The 20,279-nt window shown below is 36.2% G+C and overlaps 1 protein-coding gene across 6 annotated transcripts in view; it reads right to left on the bottom strand.

Moving 5' to 3' along the window:
* Ctdspl2 (CTD small phosphatase like 2) overlaps nt 1-20,279 on the bottom strand; it is an 84,129-nt gene that overhangs the window by 43,253 nt on the left and 20,597 nt on the right. For all 6 annotated transcript variants that reach the window (XM_076850724.1, XM_076850727.1, XM_076850729.1 and 3 more), the window contains 2 exons: nt 12,266-12,475; nt 1,153-1,291 (listed from right to left, as the gene is read on the bottom strand). In XM_076850724.1, the coding sequence (XP_076706839.1) occupies nt 1,153-1,291; nt 12,266-12,451 (325 nt within the window). In that variant the 5' untranslated portion in view covers nt 12,452-12,475. The remainder of the gene's footprint in view (nt 1-1,152; nt 1,292-12,265; nt 12,476-20,279) is intronic.

The following is a 20,279-nucleotide window of genomic DNA, read 5'->3' as shown; positions in this document are numbered from 1 at the left end:
GTGGTGCATGCCTACAACTCAGATACTGGCAAGGAGGCAGTTCTAAAGCAGGAGGTCATATATTCCAGGTCAGCCTCAGCAACTTAGAGGAACTCCATCTCAAAATACAAAATGCAAAGGACTGGAAATGTAGCTCAGTGGTAGGGCATCCCTGGATTCAATTCCCAGTACTAGGGGAACAAGAGAGTTTTAGAGGACCTCATGCTCTAAAATACTGTTCTTTATAGCTTTCTCTGCTTGTCCTTATTGTTCTTCTCCTTCCTATTGATTGTGAGGAACTTCTCAGCTATACAATAAGATATTAACAGGATGTATCAATAGCTGTATTACTGACATTTGGGCCTGATAATTCTTTATTGTGAGGGGCTTTACTGCATTGTAGAATGTTTAGTAACATATCTGACATCTAACTAGTAGATGATTGTTGCAACCCCTCCACAGGTGGTGACAACTGTGAAGGATTCCAGATAGTGACAAATGTCCCATAGAAGCAAAACTACCCCTAATTGAGAAATGATAGTCTAAATGATCTAAGTACCCTCTGAGCTCATAAGTAGCATGATCCAGAAACAAACTTTTTGTACATGTTTCAGTTATATTAAGTCACAATTATTACTGCTTTCAGAAATTAACTTATTAGAAGTAAAAAATGTTGATTCTTGGGGCTGGGGTTGTGGCTCAGTGGTAGAGGGTTGCCTAGCACATATGAGGCACTAGGTTTGATTCTCAGCACCACATTAAAAAATAAATAAATAAATAAAGGTTATCAAGTTCACATGCAACTGAAAAAAAAAAAATTTTAATGTTGATTCTTATACACTTTTTTTTTTTTTTTTTAATGCTGGGACTTGAACCCAGGGCCTCTGGTGTGCTAGGCAAGCACTTCACCTCTAAGATACATCTCCAACCCCAATCCATATACTTTTTTTTATGCTAAGTAGTATAAAGCCAATTTTTCTGTCTTTATTTAATTCATCAAAGTAAAATATTTTAGAAAGATATATTTTCATTTCACTTCATGCTAATACTGAACACAAAAAAGATTACAAAAATAAGGAAAAACTCAAAGTAGATTTTTAAAACAGACAAGGAACATGTCAAATAAGATCTCTGCTTACACCTAAATTAAACAGTATCTAAATATTAACAAACCTCCATTTACTTGACTTTTCCGTCTTACTCGAGATATCTGTTTGTTAGGCTTTTCTCCTGTTCTTGGTGATGATGTGATCAAATTATTATCTATATCACGTTCAATTCTACTCCGCTTTGAAGGATTTTCTCTCTCTTCCTTAAGACATAAGAGGAAAAAAATATGCACTGAGCACAATTATTCTTACAGGTTATACTTATAAAATGATAAAATATGGTATAATATTCTTTATCCTGGAGAAACAAAATGCAATTAATAGCAAAGAGTGGCAAAAATGGAAAAATTTTGAGTGTTCTAAGAATATTGATGCAGTTAGAGTACACAAATATAATTAGAACCTTTCTCAAGGCTCACCTAAATTTTCCATGCAATGGAAATAATGAACTGTACAGTGTGCTCTGAATTTTCAGCCAATTTCCCCTTATCTTTAGAACTGTTTTAAAGAACAGAGATCATTTCCTTGAGCACTCAGGGAGGATAGGAGAGGGAGCCTCATTGAATTTGCTGGCCTGCCACTACCATATCTCTACTGTTTACCTCAATTATTTAAATGGCCAAATTAACACCAAGGAATCTACTCCTTAGCAAGAAGCTCTATGTCTGTTATCTTATTTAAGGCAAGTTCCCATGACAAATTTATACTATGCTTGCAGTATAATTGACTTAAATAATATACTTCTGAGCATTAGCCTGATTTATTTTTCTCCATTTATTTATTAGTTTTTGCAGTCCTGGGGATAAAACTCAGGGCAGTACACTTGCTAAGCAAGCATCAACAGCTAAATCACTTCCACCCCTATTTTTCACCATTTATACATCTTTTTCTGTTTTGAGAATTTTTCTAATCATCCACTAAACAAACCATTGTATTACAATATTGCCCATGATGATTTAATTAACTACCTAAAATCATTTGATAAGGATTAGAATTTCAAATTTACATTCTATATAATTAATACATAACAACATTCGTAACTGGAAGAACTTCTCTACTTTTTTGGCGGCGGGGCGGGGGGGGGGGGGGGGACCGGGGACTGAACTCAGGGGCACTCAACCATTGAGCCACATCCCCAGCCCTATTTTACATTTTATTTAGAGACTCTAATTGAGTTACTCTACACCTCACTTTTGCTGAGGCTGGCTTTGAACTCGTGATCCTCCTGTCTCAGCCTCCCTAGCCACTGGGATTACAGATGTGAGCAACCATACCCGGAACTTCTCTGCTTTCTTATAACATAGTAACTAATAAAATACACTACTATGCATGTTCTTTCTCTTCTTTTTTCTTCTTGTGGTACTGGAGATTGAACCCAGAAACCCTCTTGTCATTGAGATACATCCTAAGACAAGGTCTCAATTGCTGAGGCGGCCTTGAACTTGCCATTCTCTTGTCTCTGGCTCCCAAGTCACTAGGATTACAGGTGTGCACCATCAAGCCCAGCCTACTATACTTTCTGAAGGCTGAATATTGTTGAATTATTTCTGAAATAAGCTTGGTATTGTTAGTGGTAAAATTTATAATTTCATTTTTGGGTCAAAAAAGAAAAAATATATTACTGCAAATATCATTCAATATGGAATTTTCCTTTTACTCAGCAATTTATCTTAATTTTAGGTAGCTCGATCAAAACAATATGGCATTACAAAAAAAAAAAATGATGCCTCAGTAATCCATAACAAAATTCTTCAATGTTTTACCATTTGTTATTTTACTGTATTTTAAAATGATTAACGTGAAGTCTCATATCTCAAACATAGGATTTCCATTATCAGAAAATATAGGAGTTGTCTTTATAAAGTCCTTTAAGAACAGAAGTACTGCAGCAAAGTTTAAATTACACTAAGCTCTAGTTTCCCATGAAGTAGTTTCTCAGTACAGCTGCTATAACACAAATGTTATATAGATTCCTGAAGACCCTGCACTGATACAATGATAAAGATAACAAGACTTGTGGGAGAAAAATGTGTCTTACAGGGGATAGAATATGTTGAAGCACATTACTTAAGGCTCCTGTACATTTGTAACCACAGCACTAACAAAAACACTGATTGGGACCTTCAGCGATAACCTGGACACTACCCTCACCCTCAGGTAGTTAAGAGTAGCTGGAATGTTACCTCAGGGTATAATTTAAAAAATGATGAAGTGGAAACAAGGGCTTATAGGACTTGAACAGTAAAGCCTTAAGCCAGTAGGGCTTCTATTAAGATGAGCACAAAAGGAAACACACATTGCCATTTTGGAAGAGTTCTTGTACACCTCTGGGGAGAGAGCACCCAAAGTAGATTATCATTTTAACTTTAATAAAGCAAAGAAAAGCAAAAATACCAGTGAAAGGGTATTTGCTTATGCAGTAGATGAACGGAAAGTTTCTTGTTCCTTGATGAATTATAAAATTCAATTCCCATTATTCAGAACCCTCTGTCTAGTTCAAAGGAGAATTATATATAAACCAACATGGTATCCATGTTATACTGATAAAGTTCTTCCATTTAACAATAGTATATAAACTAACTGATGTTGCAGAGGTTGCATATATTATAACAGAACAGACTTTACTGGGTTCAACTGAGAACACATTTGAATACATTAGCTTATATCTCTAAAATGAACCAGAAAGTCAGGACTAAAATTCTGCAGTCTAACAGTCTTACTCTTCAGAACAATGCATTCAAATGTCTGATGATCCAATTCTGAAAGACAGTTTGTAAGCCAAGCCTTTTTTGAACATTCAAGTAGTCATATGTTGCATTTCAGTCAGTGATACACTGTATATATGACAGTGGTTCCATAAGATTATAACAGCTGAGCTGATGTAGTGGTCTAACCCTTTACTTATGCATTTGTGCAAATGCCATTATAAACAAATCTACGGAGCTGCCTGTCATATAGTATAGGACATACACTTAATGTAAGTACGTAATACTTGTAAATGATAATAAATAACTATTGCTGGTTTATTTATTATGATATATTTTATCATTTTAGAGTATATTCCTTCTACTTATAAAAAGGATTACTTTTATAAAAAGAAAAAAAAAGGATTACTATAAAACGATATGCCCTACTGCACAAGCAGCTAGCTCCATATTTTATACTTACCACCCCTCTTTTTTTTTGTAGTGCTGAGTAATAGGCAAGAACTCTAGTCACTGATCTATATCCCCAGCCCCTTACCATCTCTCTTAACTACATTAAGAAGACATGTCAAGTGACAGAAATAAAACATCTAGATTTGTGTAAGTATTCTCTTAGCATTCACATGACAAAATCGGTTCACACCATAATTCCTAGAACTACACAACCTTCTAAAAATTCAACGAGTGCCTGTATATAATCAGGGAACATACTTACTCCTTTAAGAAAAAACAGAAAGTAAAGTGGGAGAAAATAGAAATAATATATACCAGATAGAAAACAGAAGTTCCTAAATCAGAAAACCAAAGCAAAAACATGGCAATAAAATAATTTTTTTATTCCAACAAAAAAGATTTTGCAATTCAAAATTTTTCTCTTAGTTTTTGACAAATAAAAAAGTAAGATGTACAACATGTTTTGAAATATGTAAACAATGTAAAATGGCTACATCAAGCTAAGTAATGTCTGCAGTACATAACATATGTAACTTTTTTTGTGTATATATGACAGTCTATATATGACCACTGTATATATGACAGTGGTGAGAACACTTAAAATCTAATCTAAGCAATTGTCAAGAATATCCAGGGCTGGGGATGTGGATCAAGCAGTAGCGCGCTCGCCTGCCCGGGTTCGATCCTCAGCACCACATACAAAGATGTTGTATCCGCCGAAAACTAAAAAACAAATATTAAAAAGAATATAATATCCAATGCCTGGCACAGGAACAAGTCTGCAATCCAAGTGATTTGGGAGCTGAGGCAGGAAGATCACAAGTTCAAGGCCAGCTTCAGAAACTTAGTGAGACCTGTCTCAAAATAAATTAAAAGGGCTGGGAATGTAGCTGAGGGATGAAATGCCCATACCCAGTACTACAAGGGGGATGGAGGGCAGGCTGCATTTTTATTATGGTCATTATGCTAGACAACAGAGGTCTTGAAATAACTATTCCTCCTAACTGAAATATTGTTTATAAGACATCCTGGTGTGTATAAAGATGGGTCTCCTTATAGGGCTTTGTGTGTATGGTACTGGGGATTGAAACCAGGAGTACTGTGACACTAAGGTCTACCCTCAGCACTGTATGTTTTGAGATGGCCTCACCAAATTGTCCCAGTTTGGTGTCTCTCTCTCCCCCCCCCCTCTCTATATATATACACACACATATACTGGCTCAGCCTCCCAAGTAGCTGGGATTACAGGTATGTTATTTTTATGTGGTACTGAGGATGAACCCAGGGTCTCGCATGTGCTAACACACCCAGGGTCTCTGTGCTAACAAAGCTACAATGGTAGCTTTGATATGTATCTCCCTAATAACTTATAACATCATACATCCTTTTATACACTTGTTAGCCATTTTGTACACCTTCAGAGATTTCTGTTCAAGTCCTTTGTCTGTTTTTTTTTTTCAAACAGGGTTGTTTTTGCACTCTTTGACCAAAACCACAAAAAAAAAAAAAAAAAAAAATTTCAAAGTACACATTGAAAGAGCTCACTGTTTACCAAAAAAAAAAAAAAAAAAAATCTAAAATCAATAGAATTTAGAGAAAAATGTAAAATTTTAACTCATTTATAAAGAGTAAGAAATTCAGTTATCATCAAGAATGAGCATACTTTTTACATCAGAATAAAATGGAATAAAATTTAAAATAATCTAGAGAATAAAATGTGAGCCAAGGATTATTTAATTCAGCAAAACTGATCATAAAGGCAATGTTATTAACATGTACAAACAGATCTTGAACTGGGGTGGTGACAAAACTAAGAACAACTTGGGAATTGGGTAAAGTTCAGGTGTTTGAACTTTTGGGCAACACAATGAGACCTTACGTCAAACTGTCTTCAACTTTTTTATAAATAACATAATCCTGTCCTCCCAAACTAAAAATTATTACAAATCAAGATAATTACAGATCAAAATTCCTCTTGAACACACACAAAAATCCAACAGTATATGTGTGGGGGGAGAATCTCACTGAATCAATACTAACAAACAAGCTATGGTTTCTGTTAAAAAAAACCCTGGATTTGTTCCTCAGCACCACATAAAAATAAAATAAATAAAGGAAAGGTATTGTGCCCCAACTACAACTAAAAAATAAATATTAAAAAAAAAAGAATGAAGGAGGAAAATTTTAAGGCTATGACAAAACATGATAAAAACTCCTTGAAGCTGGGCATGGAGGCACATGCCTATAGTCCCGGTGACTCAGGAGGCTGAGGCAGGAGAATCACAAGTTCAAAGGTAGCCTCAGCAACTTAGCAAATCCTAAGCAACTTAGTGAGACCCTGTCTCAAAATAAGAAAAATGAAATGGCTGGGGATGTAGCTCTGCGGTTAAGCTTCCCTGGCTTCAGTCCCTGTTACCAAAAAAAAGTAAACTGGACATGGTGATGCATGCCTGTATTGCCAACCACTTACGAGGGAGATTAAGACAGGACAATCACAAGTTTAAAACCAGTCTTGGCAACTTAAGACTCGATCCAAAATTTAAAAATGAAAAGGGCTGGGGATGTATTTCAGTGGTAAATTGATAGACAGGTAGTGTAGCAAAGTGGAGACTGAACCCACTGGGTTCAGAAAAAGAAAACCCACATTAGTATAGGTATAAAGATGGATATAGTTCAGAATGCATTTCAGAAAGAGATCTACATATACGGCTTTTAACTTTCACAAAAGTTATCAATCTAATGTGGAAAGGCAAGTCTCAACAAATGTTGCTTAATTATAAACCTACTTTTCCTTCCCCATTTATTAATTAACTTATCTATGTATTTATTACAGTCCCAAGGGTTACTTCAATTTAGAGGATACTGCCCAAGCCCTAGACTGAGACATTTCTTCAAGAAGCCTGAAACCTTAGTTCTTTTTATTGAAGTATGGTAGAAACCTAAAACAGGGTGCTAGTTTCGTATAGTTCAGGGCTATTTTGAGTATGGGGAAGAAGAAGAATGAATTTTAAAATAAAATTTTTTCTTCTATTAAACTAGTCACCTGAGCTTATTTTTCTTCATTCCATAATTAGTAAATTAATCCAGTTATTAAAAAAAATCCCTCTGTTGGGGCTGGGGATGTGGCTAAAGCGGTAGTGCGCTCGCCTGGCATGCACAGGGCACTGGGTTCAATCCTCAGCTCCACATAAAATAAAATAAAGATGTTGTGTCCACCGAAAACTGAAAAATAAATACTAAAAAAAAAAATTCTCTCTGTCTCAAAAAAAAAAAAAAAAAAAAAACCCTGTTGCTGGGCTCAGTGGTAAATGCCTGTAATCCCAGCAGCTTGGGAGGCTAAGGCAGAAGGATACCAAGTTCAAAGCCAGCCTCAGCAACTTAGTGAGGCATTTATCAACTCAGCAAGACCCTTTCTCTAAATTAAAAAAAAAAAAAAAAAATTTTAAAGGGGGTTGGGGATGTAGCTCAGTGGTTAAGTGCCCCTGGGTTCAATTCCTGGTAAAGAGGGAAAATACATCTGTTAAAAAAAAAGAGAGAGAGAGAGAGAGAGAGAATTGCTTACAAGAACAAGAAGTGGGGCTGGGGTTGTGGCTCAGTGGTAAAGCGTTTGCCTTGCATGTGTGAGGCACTGGGTTCGATCCTCAGCAACACATAAAAATAAACAAAATAAAGTTTGTGTCCATCTATAACTAAAATAAACAAACAGATAGATAGATATAGATATATGAACAAGTTGAATTTATCTTTGGTACTAAGAAGGAAAACCAAATAAAACTATGATGTTTGACAATATATAGGTTAAGGAGTAAGAACAAAAGTTTTCACCTAATCTTTGCTCCAGAAAGAAAAATACATTTCTGGCTTTTTGTTTGTTTGGCACAAGGAACTGAAACCAAGGGCACTTAAACACTAAGCTACATCCCCAGCCCTTTTTATTTTTTGTTTTGGGATGGGGCTGGCTTTGAACATGTGGTCCTCCTGCCATAGCCTCCAGAGATGCTGGGATTACAGGCTTGCACCACCATGCCTTATCCTAGCCTTCTGATCTTTAAGATACGTAGTATGTGATATACAGCCACGACAAACTAATATATACCCCTTATATCCAAAAATGAACAACACCTCTTGTTTAGATTACCTGAATACTCTCATAGCTAATTTATGGCCAAGTTAGAACTAGAATACAGATAAAAACTAATTGACAATATAAAAAGAGAAAAAGACCAAGAACACCAATAGCTATATATGTGATCCTAGAAATCATAATAAAGAACAACAAATAAAGTGGGCTAATAACATAGGTAAGCAAGTTTCTAAAAGATTCACCAGAGGCGTAAAATATCTCAGAAAGGAACACAGCTCAAAAGAGAAAGCAAAGAAGTTTGTCTATATTTCAAGTCTACTCACATAGTTGTGAAAATCCAAAAGGAAAGAAAAAGAATGGTGCATGGTTATAATTCTGGCAACTCAGGAGGCTGAGGTAGAAGTAGTGCAAGTTTGAGACCAACCTCAGCAACTCAGCAAGGTCCTAAGTAATTCATCAAGACCCTGTCTCAAAATAAAAAAATAAAATAAAAGGGGGTTGGGGGTGTGGCTCAGTGGTTAAGTGCCTCTGGATTTAATTACCAGTATTGAAAAACAAATGAACAAAAAAATAAAAGAAGAAGAAAAAGGAATGGTTCCAAGAAAATAAAAGTAGCAGCATAGGAAATTGTCTCACTTTGGGTTTGAAAGGGACATTTATAGAAATAAGAGCAATAGTCCATCATCTAGAGAGAAAGATTAATGGAGTAGTAAATGGTGATATAGGTACAAAATACTACATGAAAAACTTCCTATAAAAAATTAGGTTCAGGGCTGGGGATGTGGCTCAAGCGGCACGCTCGCCTGACAAGTGTGTGGCCCGGGTTCGATCCTCAGCACCACATATAAAGATGTTGTGTCCGCCGAAAACAAAAAGAAAAATAAATATTTTTTAAAAAAATTAGGTTCAATTTTGAGCTGATAACAATATAAATAAATGACAAAGTGAACAGCACAAGAAGACCCAACTTTTATTTACCTACACACCAAGAATAATCTTCACACTAGAAATTTACTATCCTTACATAAATTAGATTTTGTACTATAAATACAATAGCTACTTTCAGACAGAATGATGGAAAAAAGGTACAGGTTAGAGTCAAATATATATGTATTTAAAATACTAATATCAGGGGATTGAATCCAGGGATGCTTTACCACTGAGCTACATCCCCTACATCCCAATTCTTTTTATTTTTCACTTTGAAAAAAGATCTCACTAAGATGCTGAGACTGGCCTTAAACTCAAGATCTTCCTGCCTCAGCCTCCCAAAACATGGGATTGTAGGTATATACCACCACCCCTGGCTTTAATTTCTTTAATCTGGAACAAGGTATCTCCAAATTGCCTAGGCTGGCCTTTAACTTGGGATCCTCCTGCCTTAGCCTGCAGAGTTGTTGGGATTATAGGCACACCCCACCATGCCCAGCTCCTCCATGATATTTTAAAGCAATGGATATACTATATGTTTGTTTATATATGATAGGCTCTTTGCAGCACCACAAACAATTGTAATATCTCCCCTACTGCCAAGAATCAATTTTCACTCACCCAGGGGCAATCTGCTGCCCCCGCTCCAACTAAGAAATACAGGCTATAGAAAATGGAAGGATCCTTCTGCCTTTGACGTCTCTTATCTCCTTATCTTGGCAACTAAAATGGAGGTCCTGGGTTTTTGTTTTTAATATTTTGTAGTTGCAGATGGACAGAATGCCTTTATTTTATTTGTTTATTTTTATGTGGTGCTGGGGATCGAACCCAGTGCCTCACACATGCCACGCAAATGCTCTGCTATTGAGCTACAGCCCCAGCTCGAGGTTCTGGGTTTTTTAAAACTATACTTTCATTTCTCCTCCATTATGCATCCTCTTCTAACACACTATTAAACAAACCCTGGGTCACTGAATGATCTCTCCAATGTCTTCCCTAGCAGCAACGGGAGGTAGAACTAGTTAATGCAAAGTAGGGGGGTTCCTAACCAGAACCTGGTGGCACTTGACCCTTCTCCCTGACAAATGTGAATTGCCTGCCAAGGCTAGGTACACAGCAGGTGCTCAATTAAATTGCAATTGTATAAATATCCTCCTAAGTCATAAGATTATAAGTTTAGGGGTGGAGGGCAGGTGTTGGTGGTGGTAGTGGTAGAAAAACTGGGAGACTCCCTGAGCTGGGAGAGTCATGTATGCTTGGCAAAGATTAGGGAAAGCTGTGCATGGTTTTGTTCAGACCTGGTTATTAAAAGTAACTCTGAAAAATAAGCAAACAAATAAAATACTAGTACTGTCACTTAACTGGAGGTGCAGTAATGCATAATACTTAATATATGCTCTAAAACAGGGCTAATTAGCTTCTAGCATTGCCACCTAAAGCTAAATGTTATTTGAAACTAACAAAAGAAAGTCTCAGAAAGACAAAATTTTTACAATAAAACAAAAATAAAAATCTTATACAAACACAGACTATAAATCTTGACCAATGTTTACTTATGCTCTATTAATTCTATTACAACAAAATCTACCACTATGAATAAATCAACGCAGTATTTATTTTCTATTGCTCAAAATAAGCAGCTTACGTTATAATAAAACTTTTTTTGAGTGGGTGGGGGGGCAGAGATTAAACCCAGGGATGTTTAAACACTGAACCATCTTCCCAGCCTTTCTAATTTTTCATATTGAGACAGGGTCTTGCTAAGGCTTAGGGCATTGATAAACAGCTGTCCTCAAACATGTAATCCTCCTGCCTCAGCCTCCTGAGTCACTGGGATTACAGATGCGTGCCATCCACACCCAGTTCAAAATAAAACATACATCATACAAATTTAATTGTACCAAGAAAGAACACAAAAGTAGCATGTAATCTATATATTTAATGAATGATAACACTGTACCTTTATTATATATTAAAAATTTGTCAAACTGCTTTTCAATCTTGTTGTAAAATCTAACCTGAAAATAATAGTGATTGATTGATTGATATTGGGGATTGAACTGAGGGATGCTCTACCACTAAGCCCTCTTTTTTGTTTTTTTATTTTGAGATAGTGTCTCATTAAACTTCTGAGGCTGGCCTTGGATTTGCAATCCTCCTGCCTCAGCCTCCTGAGTGACTGGAATTACTGGTGTGCATAACTGCACCCCAAGTAACCTAAAATAATGCTAAAACAAAGTAGTTACTATTACTCCCATATTACTATCCTCTTGAAACCCAGAAGGAAAAATGACTCTCCTTAGGTCATTGGCTACAATATGAATCTGGAGCATGACTTCGGGTTGGTTTCCATTCTTTTTAAAAAAATAATTTTGTCTTCAATGAAGTAATACATTTCCATTGTGCAAATGTTAGAATTCAGGTAGATAAATCATTTTCCTAATTAGTGAATAATATTAACAAGAAACTTACTATTCTCTGAAATGAAAGACAATGGAAGTAAAGGAAATAATTTAAGCCAGGCACAGTGAAATAGGCCTGCAATCCCAGCTACTGGGGAGGCTAAGGCAGGAGGATTATAAATTCAAGGTTGCCCTGGCCAATTTAGCCAGACCCTGCCTCAATATAAAAAAATGAGGGCTGGAGATGTAACTCAGTAGTAGAGCACCCCCAGATTCAATCTCCAACTGAGAGGTGCAGAAGAGAAAGACAAAAAATAAAGGAAGAAGAAGGGAAGAGAGAAAGACTCAAGAATAAGGAAATTTTTTCTTTTGTTTCCCATAATGCCGAAGGCAAAGTGGGTGACTAGATCAATGGACTAAATAATGTTCATCTTCAACTTCCATTAAATATTTTGTATGTGATAATCTTGGTAAAATAATACTAAAATGCAGATATCCCCTTAAAACAGACTCAATCAGTATCAATATCTCATTTATATATGCTTAGAGGAAACAACCTAAACATTACCTCTTTTTAATGTAAGTATAAGGCAAAACCATTACCTTGGGTGTGCTTCCTTTAATGAATTTTTTAATAGAAGACAATAGGCCGGTTTCATTCTTCGGTGGTTTTTCTCCTCCTGATGGCAGCCCATCATCAACCTCTGAATATTTCCTTTTTGCTCTGGCAGTGCGTTGTGTTTGGATTTGATTTGACTGCTGAGAAGCTTTTCGTGTTCTCAGCCTCATCTTTTATGGGTGCCACATGTAAAACTATAAGAAAAATAATAACAAAGGTTATTAAAATTAAAACCTAGTATATGCAAGTATGCCCAACTTAATAATAAAAATCTCTTGATTTAAAATAAATTAATAAAAGAAAGAAAAAAAAAGTTCAGTTCTCTAAGCAGATTTAATCATTATGCTACCTCTGCTCATGCCAAGATTGCCATTTGTTTAATCGTTCATTTATTCTACAAATATTTATTGAGCACTTAACCACATTTGAAGCACTGGGCTAGGTAAACACCGATAAGGTAATGAGCTAGGTAGAGAAAAGCTTGCCTTTCCTAACTTACAATGCAGTGGGAAAACCATTATTCAATGAATGAGTCAATTCCATGAACACAATTCCAATAATCAATAACTTATTCAAGTATAAATAGGAGCAGATGGATCATTTTGAGATTCTAATCTTAACACATATAACAATACTTTAAAAACTATTTTCATGAGCTAGGGATGTGGCTCAGTTGCAGACTACTTGCCTAGCACTGATTGAGGCCCTGGGTTTAATCCCCAACACAACAACAAAAATGCCTAATACCAGCAACCTGGGAATCTGAGGCAGGAGGATGCCAAGTTCAAGGCCAGCATGAACAATGTGGTTAAGAACCTGTTTCAAAGTAAAAAAAATAAAAAGGGTTGAGGATGTAACAGCTCAATGGTTGAGCATACCTGGGTTCAACCCCCAGTGTACCACCACAACCCACTAAAAAAAGGGCAACCCCTATCAAATCTCTTCTCACCTTGGAGGAGCTCTGTCTCTCTTATTCTCATTTAAATAAATGCTACACTCTTTTATGCTTACTTGCTCTCATCTATTGATTTCATTCTTCAAACTCACAAGATAAGAACCTGGAAAGAAGGCATTGGCAGGCAATTGGGTCTGCTGCCAAACTACAGCAGCAGAGGCTATCAAGCTATAAATGGCCATACAAACAGAATTCAAAATGAAATCCCCATCTACTGGGGAACCTTAGCTAGGCTCTGTAGGACCCTGACTGCTGTACCCTTTCATCTCCCCTTTTCAGTTTGAAGAAGCCACAGTAATCATCACCCCTTTTCCTTAAGGAAATTAGGGATCCTCCTTCAGAGGTGAGGAAAGAATAGGATAGGGTAGACAGACAGATAGTAAAAGAAATAGGCCCCATAATAGCTTCTCGAAATGTAAAGGCCACTCCATAAGATTAATTTGTAGAAACATCCCAAATATTCCAGCAAACTCCTTTGTCCTGGGGCAATGGAAAAAGGAAGGCTAAACAGACCTGAGTGAAAACTACAGACTCAAGCTAAACAAACAGAATAATGCAGGCTGAACCAATAGCATTGACACTTTTCCAATACTTGATTAGCATAGACATTGATCCATGTCCCTACCAAGACTAGTTAAGTGAATTAGTGGCAATCCCTAGAAGGTCAGGTCTCCTCTCATCCTGCAGGAGTTCTGTCTCTTTTCTTCTTACTTGAATAAATTCTACCCTTTTACAAAGAAAGGAAAGAAGAGGAGGAGAAGGAAGAGGACACATAAGGCTCTCTATTTGGTCACTTTCATTTTACAAATAAGAAAACCAATGGCTGGCAAAACTGGCAAGACACTTAGAAAAACAGTTAAGGACACACCCTTGAATTACAATCTGTGAAATAGAACATGAAGACTAAAACTAAGTATTAAGAAATGTGCCAGACCTGGGCAAGATGGTGCATGCCTATAATCCCTATGGCTTGGGAGGCTGAGACAGGAGGATCACGAGTTCAAACTCAGTAAGACTTTTCTCTAAATAAAATACAAAATAGGGCTGGGGATGTGGCTCAGTGTTTGAGTGTCCCTGAGTTCAATCCCAAGTACCCTCCCCCGCAAAAAGGAAAGAAATGTAATCTTGAACTTCGAAGTCTATAGAACTGTGAGAAATAAATTTCATCAGCCACCCACCCACTCAGTCGTTGGTATTTTTCATGACAGCCAGAAAGGACTGAGATACGCCCCCAAACTCAAGACTTAACAAGGTCTCAAAACATCTTTCCAAATGATGTTTTTCCATAACCAAATGACACTCAATTTTAAATTGCCATATCTTTATTTTATTTGCCCCTTTTCCTAAAGGATCAATGTTAATTTATAAAAGGATTGTCAAAGGTATCTGTTATTTACTTAACCTGTCTATAGTATACAAATTTGATCTAAATTCCTTTAATTAATTCAGTACAGAAATTTATGTAGGAAATGCAGGGCTGAAGTTGTGGCTCAGTGGTAGAGAACTTGCCTAGCACAAGTGAGGCACTGGGTTCAATCCTCAGTACCACACAAAAACAAAATAAAAATATATAGGAAATGCATAGGAAAAAATTAAATTTTTAAATTTAATTTAACTTCTATAATCTAAAGATTCTTTTCCAGGGCCGGGGTTGTAGTTCAGTGGTAGGGCACTTGCCTACCATATGTGAGGCACTGGGTTAGATTCTCAGCATCACATTATAAATAAACAAAATAAAGGTCCATTGACAATTAAAAAAAGAATAATAAAATTAAACAAATAAATATTCTTTTCCAAAATGCCTAAGGGTAAACCTATTTCAACAAACCCAAACTCATTAGGTGGAAATTACAAAAAATTATCAAACAATAAATATATTGATCTACAGTGGTCTTAAAAGACATGACATAGGGGCTTGGGTTGTGGCTCCGAGGTAGAGCGCCTAGCATGTTCAAGGCCCTGGGTTTGATCCTCAGCACCACATAAAAATAAACAACAAACAAAAAACTACTGTGTCCAATTAAAAAATAAATATTAAAAAAAAGACATGACATAAAGGAGTCCAGTCTTAAGGGGGTTTACTTCATTAAAATTGCAAACAAAAGAATGAGATGATAATTTCTGCCTGAGAGAAACAAAAAGTCCAGCAAATAAGTATAGAATATACTTTTATATCTATAAAATGCAAGATCAAGTTTAAGAAAAAGGTCCTTTAAAAAAAACACTGAACAGGTGGGGCTGGGGTTGTGGCTCAGTGGTAGAGTGCTTGCCTATTGCAGGTGAGGAACTGGGTTCGATCCTCAGCACCACATAAAAATAAATAAATACATACATATAAAGGAATTATGTCCACCTACAACTGAAAAAATATTTTTTAAAAATCGAACAGGTATTCAACAGAATGAAAGACAAGAACCCTTAAAAAAGGAAGCTGAAGTGTGGAATGTAGGTTGTAAATAGTGTTAAATAGGTTAAATAGGTTTAACAGCAGTTAAACCATTAGAAATTTTCAAAACCAACCACTTTTTTTTTTTTTTTTTTTAACATAAGACTGAGAATTTCTCCCAGAGCCCTACCACATGCCAGGCAACAGCTCTGAATGAGCTACACAACCACCCCATTTTTAAATTTTGAGAGTTGCTCTTGATAAACTGCCCAGGCTAGTTTCATTTGTGTGTGTGTGTGTGTGTGTGTGTGTGTGTAGGAGTGGGGGATACAGGGGCACTGTATCACTGGGCTACATCACCAGCCCCCTTTTTAAAAACAGGGTCTCAAAAAAACAGGTCTTTTTGTGAAGCTGGTAACAAACTTGCTATCCTCCTGCTCAGTATCCCAAGTAGCTGGAATTACAGGTACATGCTCCTATATCCAGCTAAGAAAATACTTTTCAGTGACACATGGAATCCTTACCATAATAGGCAACATGCTGAGTCTTGAAATTTATAGACTAGGCTCTTATTTAAAAAAAAAAAAAAATTCTCAAAGGCTGGGGTTCAATCCCCAGCACAGCAAAAACAAACCAAACAAAAAACTGTTCTCTGACCACAATCATAAATCAATAAATCAACAACAACAAAAAACAAACCTGAAAGTATCAAATACTTGAAAATTTTAAAATATATAGCCAAACATGATGTTGTGCACCTGTAATCTCAGCTGTTTAGGAGGCAGGAGAATCACAAATTCAAGGCCAACCTAAGCTACTTGGCAAGACCCTGTCCCAAAATAAAAAGGCCTTACAGCACATATCTGTAATCCCAGCAACTCAGGAGGCTGAGGCAATAGAATTGCAAATTTGAAGCTAGTCTAATCAACTTAGACCTTATCTCAAAATAAAAAAAAATTTTTTTTTAAAAAAAGAGCTCAAAATACAGCTCAGAGGCAAAATACTCATGGATTCAATAATTCTTACTACCACGTGCACGTATGCTCACACACAAATGTCGATCAATATCATATGATATTAAGTGAATAAAGGAAAATATCCACATGATCATCTATACTGAAGCAGAAAAAGTGTTGTTTATTCAAACCTTTCATGATAAAAACAATTTCAACAAATGAAAAAAACCGGAACTTCCTCAACCTGATAAAAATCTATGATAATCACACATGGTCAAAAACTCAATGCACTACTTGCAAGATCAAAAAAACAACAAAGACATCCACTTTTATCACCTCTACTCAACATTTTTGGGGGGGTGGGGGGATCCCAGGGATTGAACTCAGGGGCACTCAACCACTGAGCCACATCCCTAGCCCTATTTGCATTTTATTTAGAGACAGGATCTCACTGAGTTGCTTAGCACCTTACCACTGCTGAGGCTGGGTTTGAACTCATGATCCTTCTGCCTCAGCCTTCAGAACCACTGGGATCACAGGCATGCGACACCTCACCCAGCTCTACTTAATATTTTCCTGGAGGTTTAACCAGGCAATTATATGCACGCACGTGCACACTTGTGCACGTGTGCACACACAAATTTATGTTAGAACAAAAAGTAAAACTCTCTCTATAGATGACGTGATCTTGTACAAAGAATAACAATTAAGGAAAAAAAGAATGAACTACTAATAAAAATGAAAAATTTTATGACCATCAAAAGACACCATTAGGAAAATCAAAAGGCAAACTGGCAGAATATTCACAAAATACATATTTCACAAAGAACTTCTATCTAGAACACACAGACATCCAAAAACACAATACACTGGACAAAAAAGTCAACTGAAGGGGGGAAAAAAGGGCAAAAACTTTGAGAAGACACTCCATTAAAAACTAGATGACTGAACTGGGCATGGTGGCACATGCCTGTAATCCCAGCTACTCGGGAACCTGAAGCAGAAGGATCACTTGTTCAAGGACAGCCTGGGCAACTAAATGAGGCCTTAAAAAACATAATGAGACCACGACTCAAAAAATAAAAGAGACTGGGAATGCAACTCAGTGGTAAAGCATTTTTGGGTTCAATCCCCAGCATCACCAAAGAAGAAAAAAATTGTATAAGTTAAAACCACAAAAGGCATACAAATTCACATCTACTAAAATGGCATATATTAAAAAGGCAATGAACAATGAGATCGCTCATATTCTTTTGGTAGGAATATAAGTTTTTTGGCAAAGTTCAGTTATTCCTAATATATACACATCTAACTCTTTGATTCAGTAATCTCACTTGCAAGGTTTTTGAGAGTTCTTGCTTGTTTTAACATACTGGGAATTGAAACCAGGGTCTCCAATACGGTAGGTAAGTGCTCTACCACTAAATTACATCCCAAACCTTTTTTAAAAATTTTATTTTGAGACAGAATCTCTCTATTTTGCCCAGGCTGGCCTCCAATTTGTGATCCTCCTACGTGAACCTTCCAGGTATCTGAAAGACTGTAATTGTGCACTATTGTGCCTGCCTCACTTCTAAGTTTTTATCCAAGAAAAATATAAACATGTCCACAATATACTTTTTTAAAAAGTACATCTTTTAAAAATATATTTTATTTATTTATTTGTTTGTTTGTTTATTTATTTATTATGTGATGCTGAGAATCGAACCCAGTACCTCACACATGCTAGGCAAGTGCTGAGCTACAGCCCCAGCCCAAGAATATGAAAATTTCTTATTTCAAATGGACTTATTGAAGCCCTTCCTTTGATTATAAAATTAACTGTTTAAAAACTTTAATAGCACATTAAAACAAAAAAGATTACATAATTCCTCAACCCAGAGATGAATGAACTGTGGGTATATTAGTCTGTTTTAATATGTATATATACTATACTCAATAATTAGACTTATACTACATATATTACCTGCTTTCCCCCTTCTGTACATGGTAAAAATTTGAAGGTTTTGTTTTGTGTTGTTCTGATTAGCTAGGCTGCCCAGGCTGGTTTCAAACTTTTAAGCTCAAAAGATTCTCCTGTCTCAGATGTCAGAGTAGCTGGTAATATGCAAACATATAAGACTGGGAATATAATTTTAATAGCCATATAATATTCCAATGTAAGATAAATGTTTCTTTTAGTGAGGATACCGGGAATTGAACCCAGGGATGCTTAACCCAGGCATGCTTACCTACTGAGCCATATGCCCTGTCTTCTTTTATACTTTATTTAGAGATATCTCCCTAATTTGCTTAGGGCCTCACTAAGTTGCTGAGGCTGGCTTTGAACTTGCAATCCTCCTGTCTCAGCCACCAGTGATGCTGGGATTACAAGCATACGCCACTGGGTTCAGCTCCATAATTTGAACACTGAGTTGTAAGGAAATTAAATTGTTCTAACTACTCACTACTATCACCTCAAATGAAGTAATTATATAAATTTCTGATTCGCAAGATAGTCTCCTAATTTCCTAAACCAGGAGAAGTAGCACATGCTTAAGTAGTCTCAGCTACTTAAGAGACTAAAGAAGGATTGTAAAAAGTCTAGGAGTTCAAGGTTAGTTTGGGCAATATAAACAGACTTCTGAGAAGGGAGAAGAGGGAAAAGGAGGGGAGGGGAGAGGATGGGGGAAAGAAAGATAAGGAAGGGGAAAGGAAAAAAATGAGAAAAGGAAGGAGAGATGGAGGGAGAGAAAAGAAAGAAAGGAAAAAAGTTTCTAGGGGATTAATATACAGAAGATATAAAGATTCAAAAAACATCAAAACCAAAACAAAACAAAAAAAACCCTACTCAATACATGGGCAAAAGAACTAAAAAGAAACTCCTCACAAGAAGAAACACAAACGGCCATTAATTATATGAAAAAAAAAAAATGTTCAACATCTCTAGCAATCAGGGAAATGCAGAATAAAACTACACTAAGATTTCATCTCACTCTAGTCAGAATGGCAATGATCAAGAATACAAACAAATGCTGATGAGGATGTTGGGGAAAAGATACACTTGAACTTTGTTGGTGGGACTGCAGACTAAGTACAACCACTCTGGAAAGCAGTACAAAGATTCCTCAAAAAATCAGAGATGGAACCAGCATATGACCCACCTATCACGTTCCTTGGTATTTTCCCAAAAGATCTAAAATCGGCATACTACAGCAATAGTCACCTCAATGTTTATAACAACACAATTGATGATAGTGAAATTATGGAATCAACCTAGGTACTCTCAATAGATGAATAGATTAAGAAAATGTGGCATATATACACAATGAAGTTCTATTCAGACATAAAGAAGAAAGAAATTTTGGCATTTGCCAGCAAATGGATGGAAATGGAGAATATCATTCTAAATGAAATAAGTCAAACTCAGAAACTCAAAGATTTTTCTCTCATATGCAGAAGCTAGAGTGAAATAAAGGAAAGGTGAAGAGAATGATATTATATTAATGTAGTAGGAGATCAAGAGGCAGGTAGAGAGATGATAAAGGGAAGACAATGCAGAATAAATTCTTAAAAATCATGTTATTTGCATATATAAATATACTACAGGGAATTTTACCTTTATATATGTAAAAATAACCAATCAAATATAAAATAAATAGATAAACCAAAGGAAGTCTAAAAGAGGAAGGAGACTGGGGGAGGGAAGGGAACATGGGAGG

Source organism: Callospermophilus lateralis, chromosome 3 (genome assembly GCF_048772815.1).
Source record: "Callospermophilus lateralis isolate mCalLat2 chromosome 3, mCalLat2.hap1, whole genome shotgun sequence".
Lineage (NCBI taxonomy): Eukaryota > Metazoa > Chordata > Mammalia > Rodentia > Sciuridae > Callospermophilus > Callospermophilus lateralis.
The sequence above is the reverse complement of the archived record's forward strand: the minus strand, read 5'-3'. Positions and strand labels throughout refer to the sequence as shown.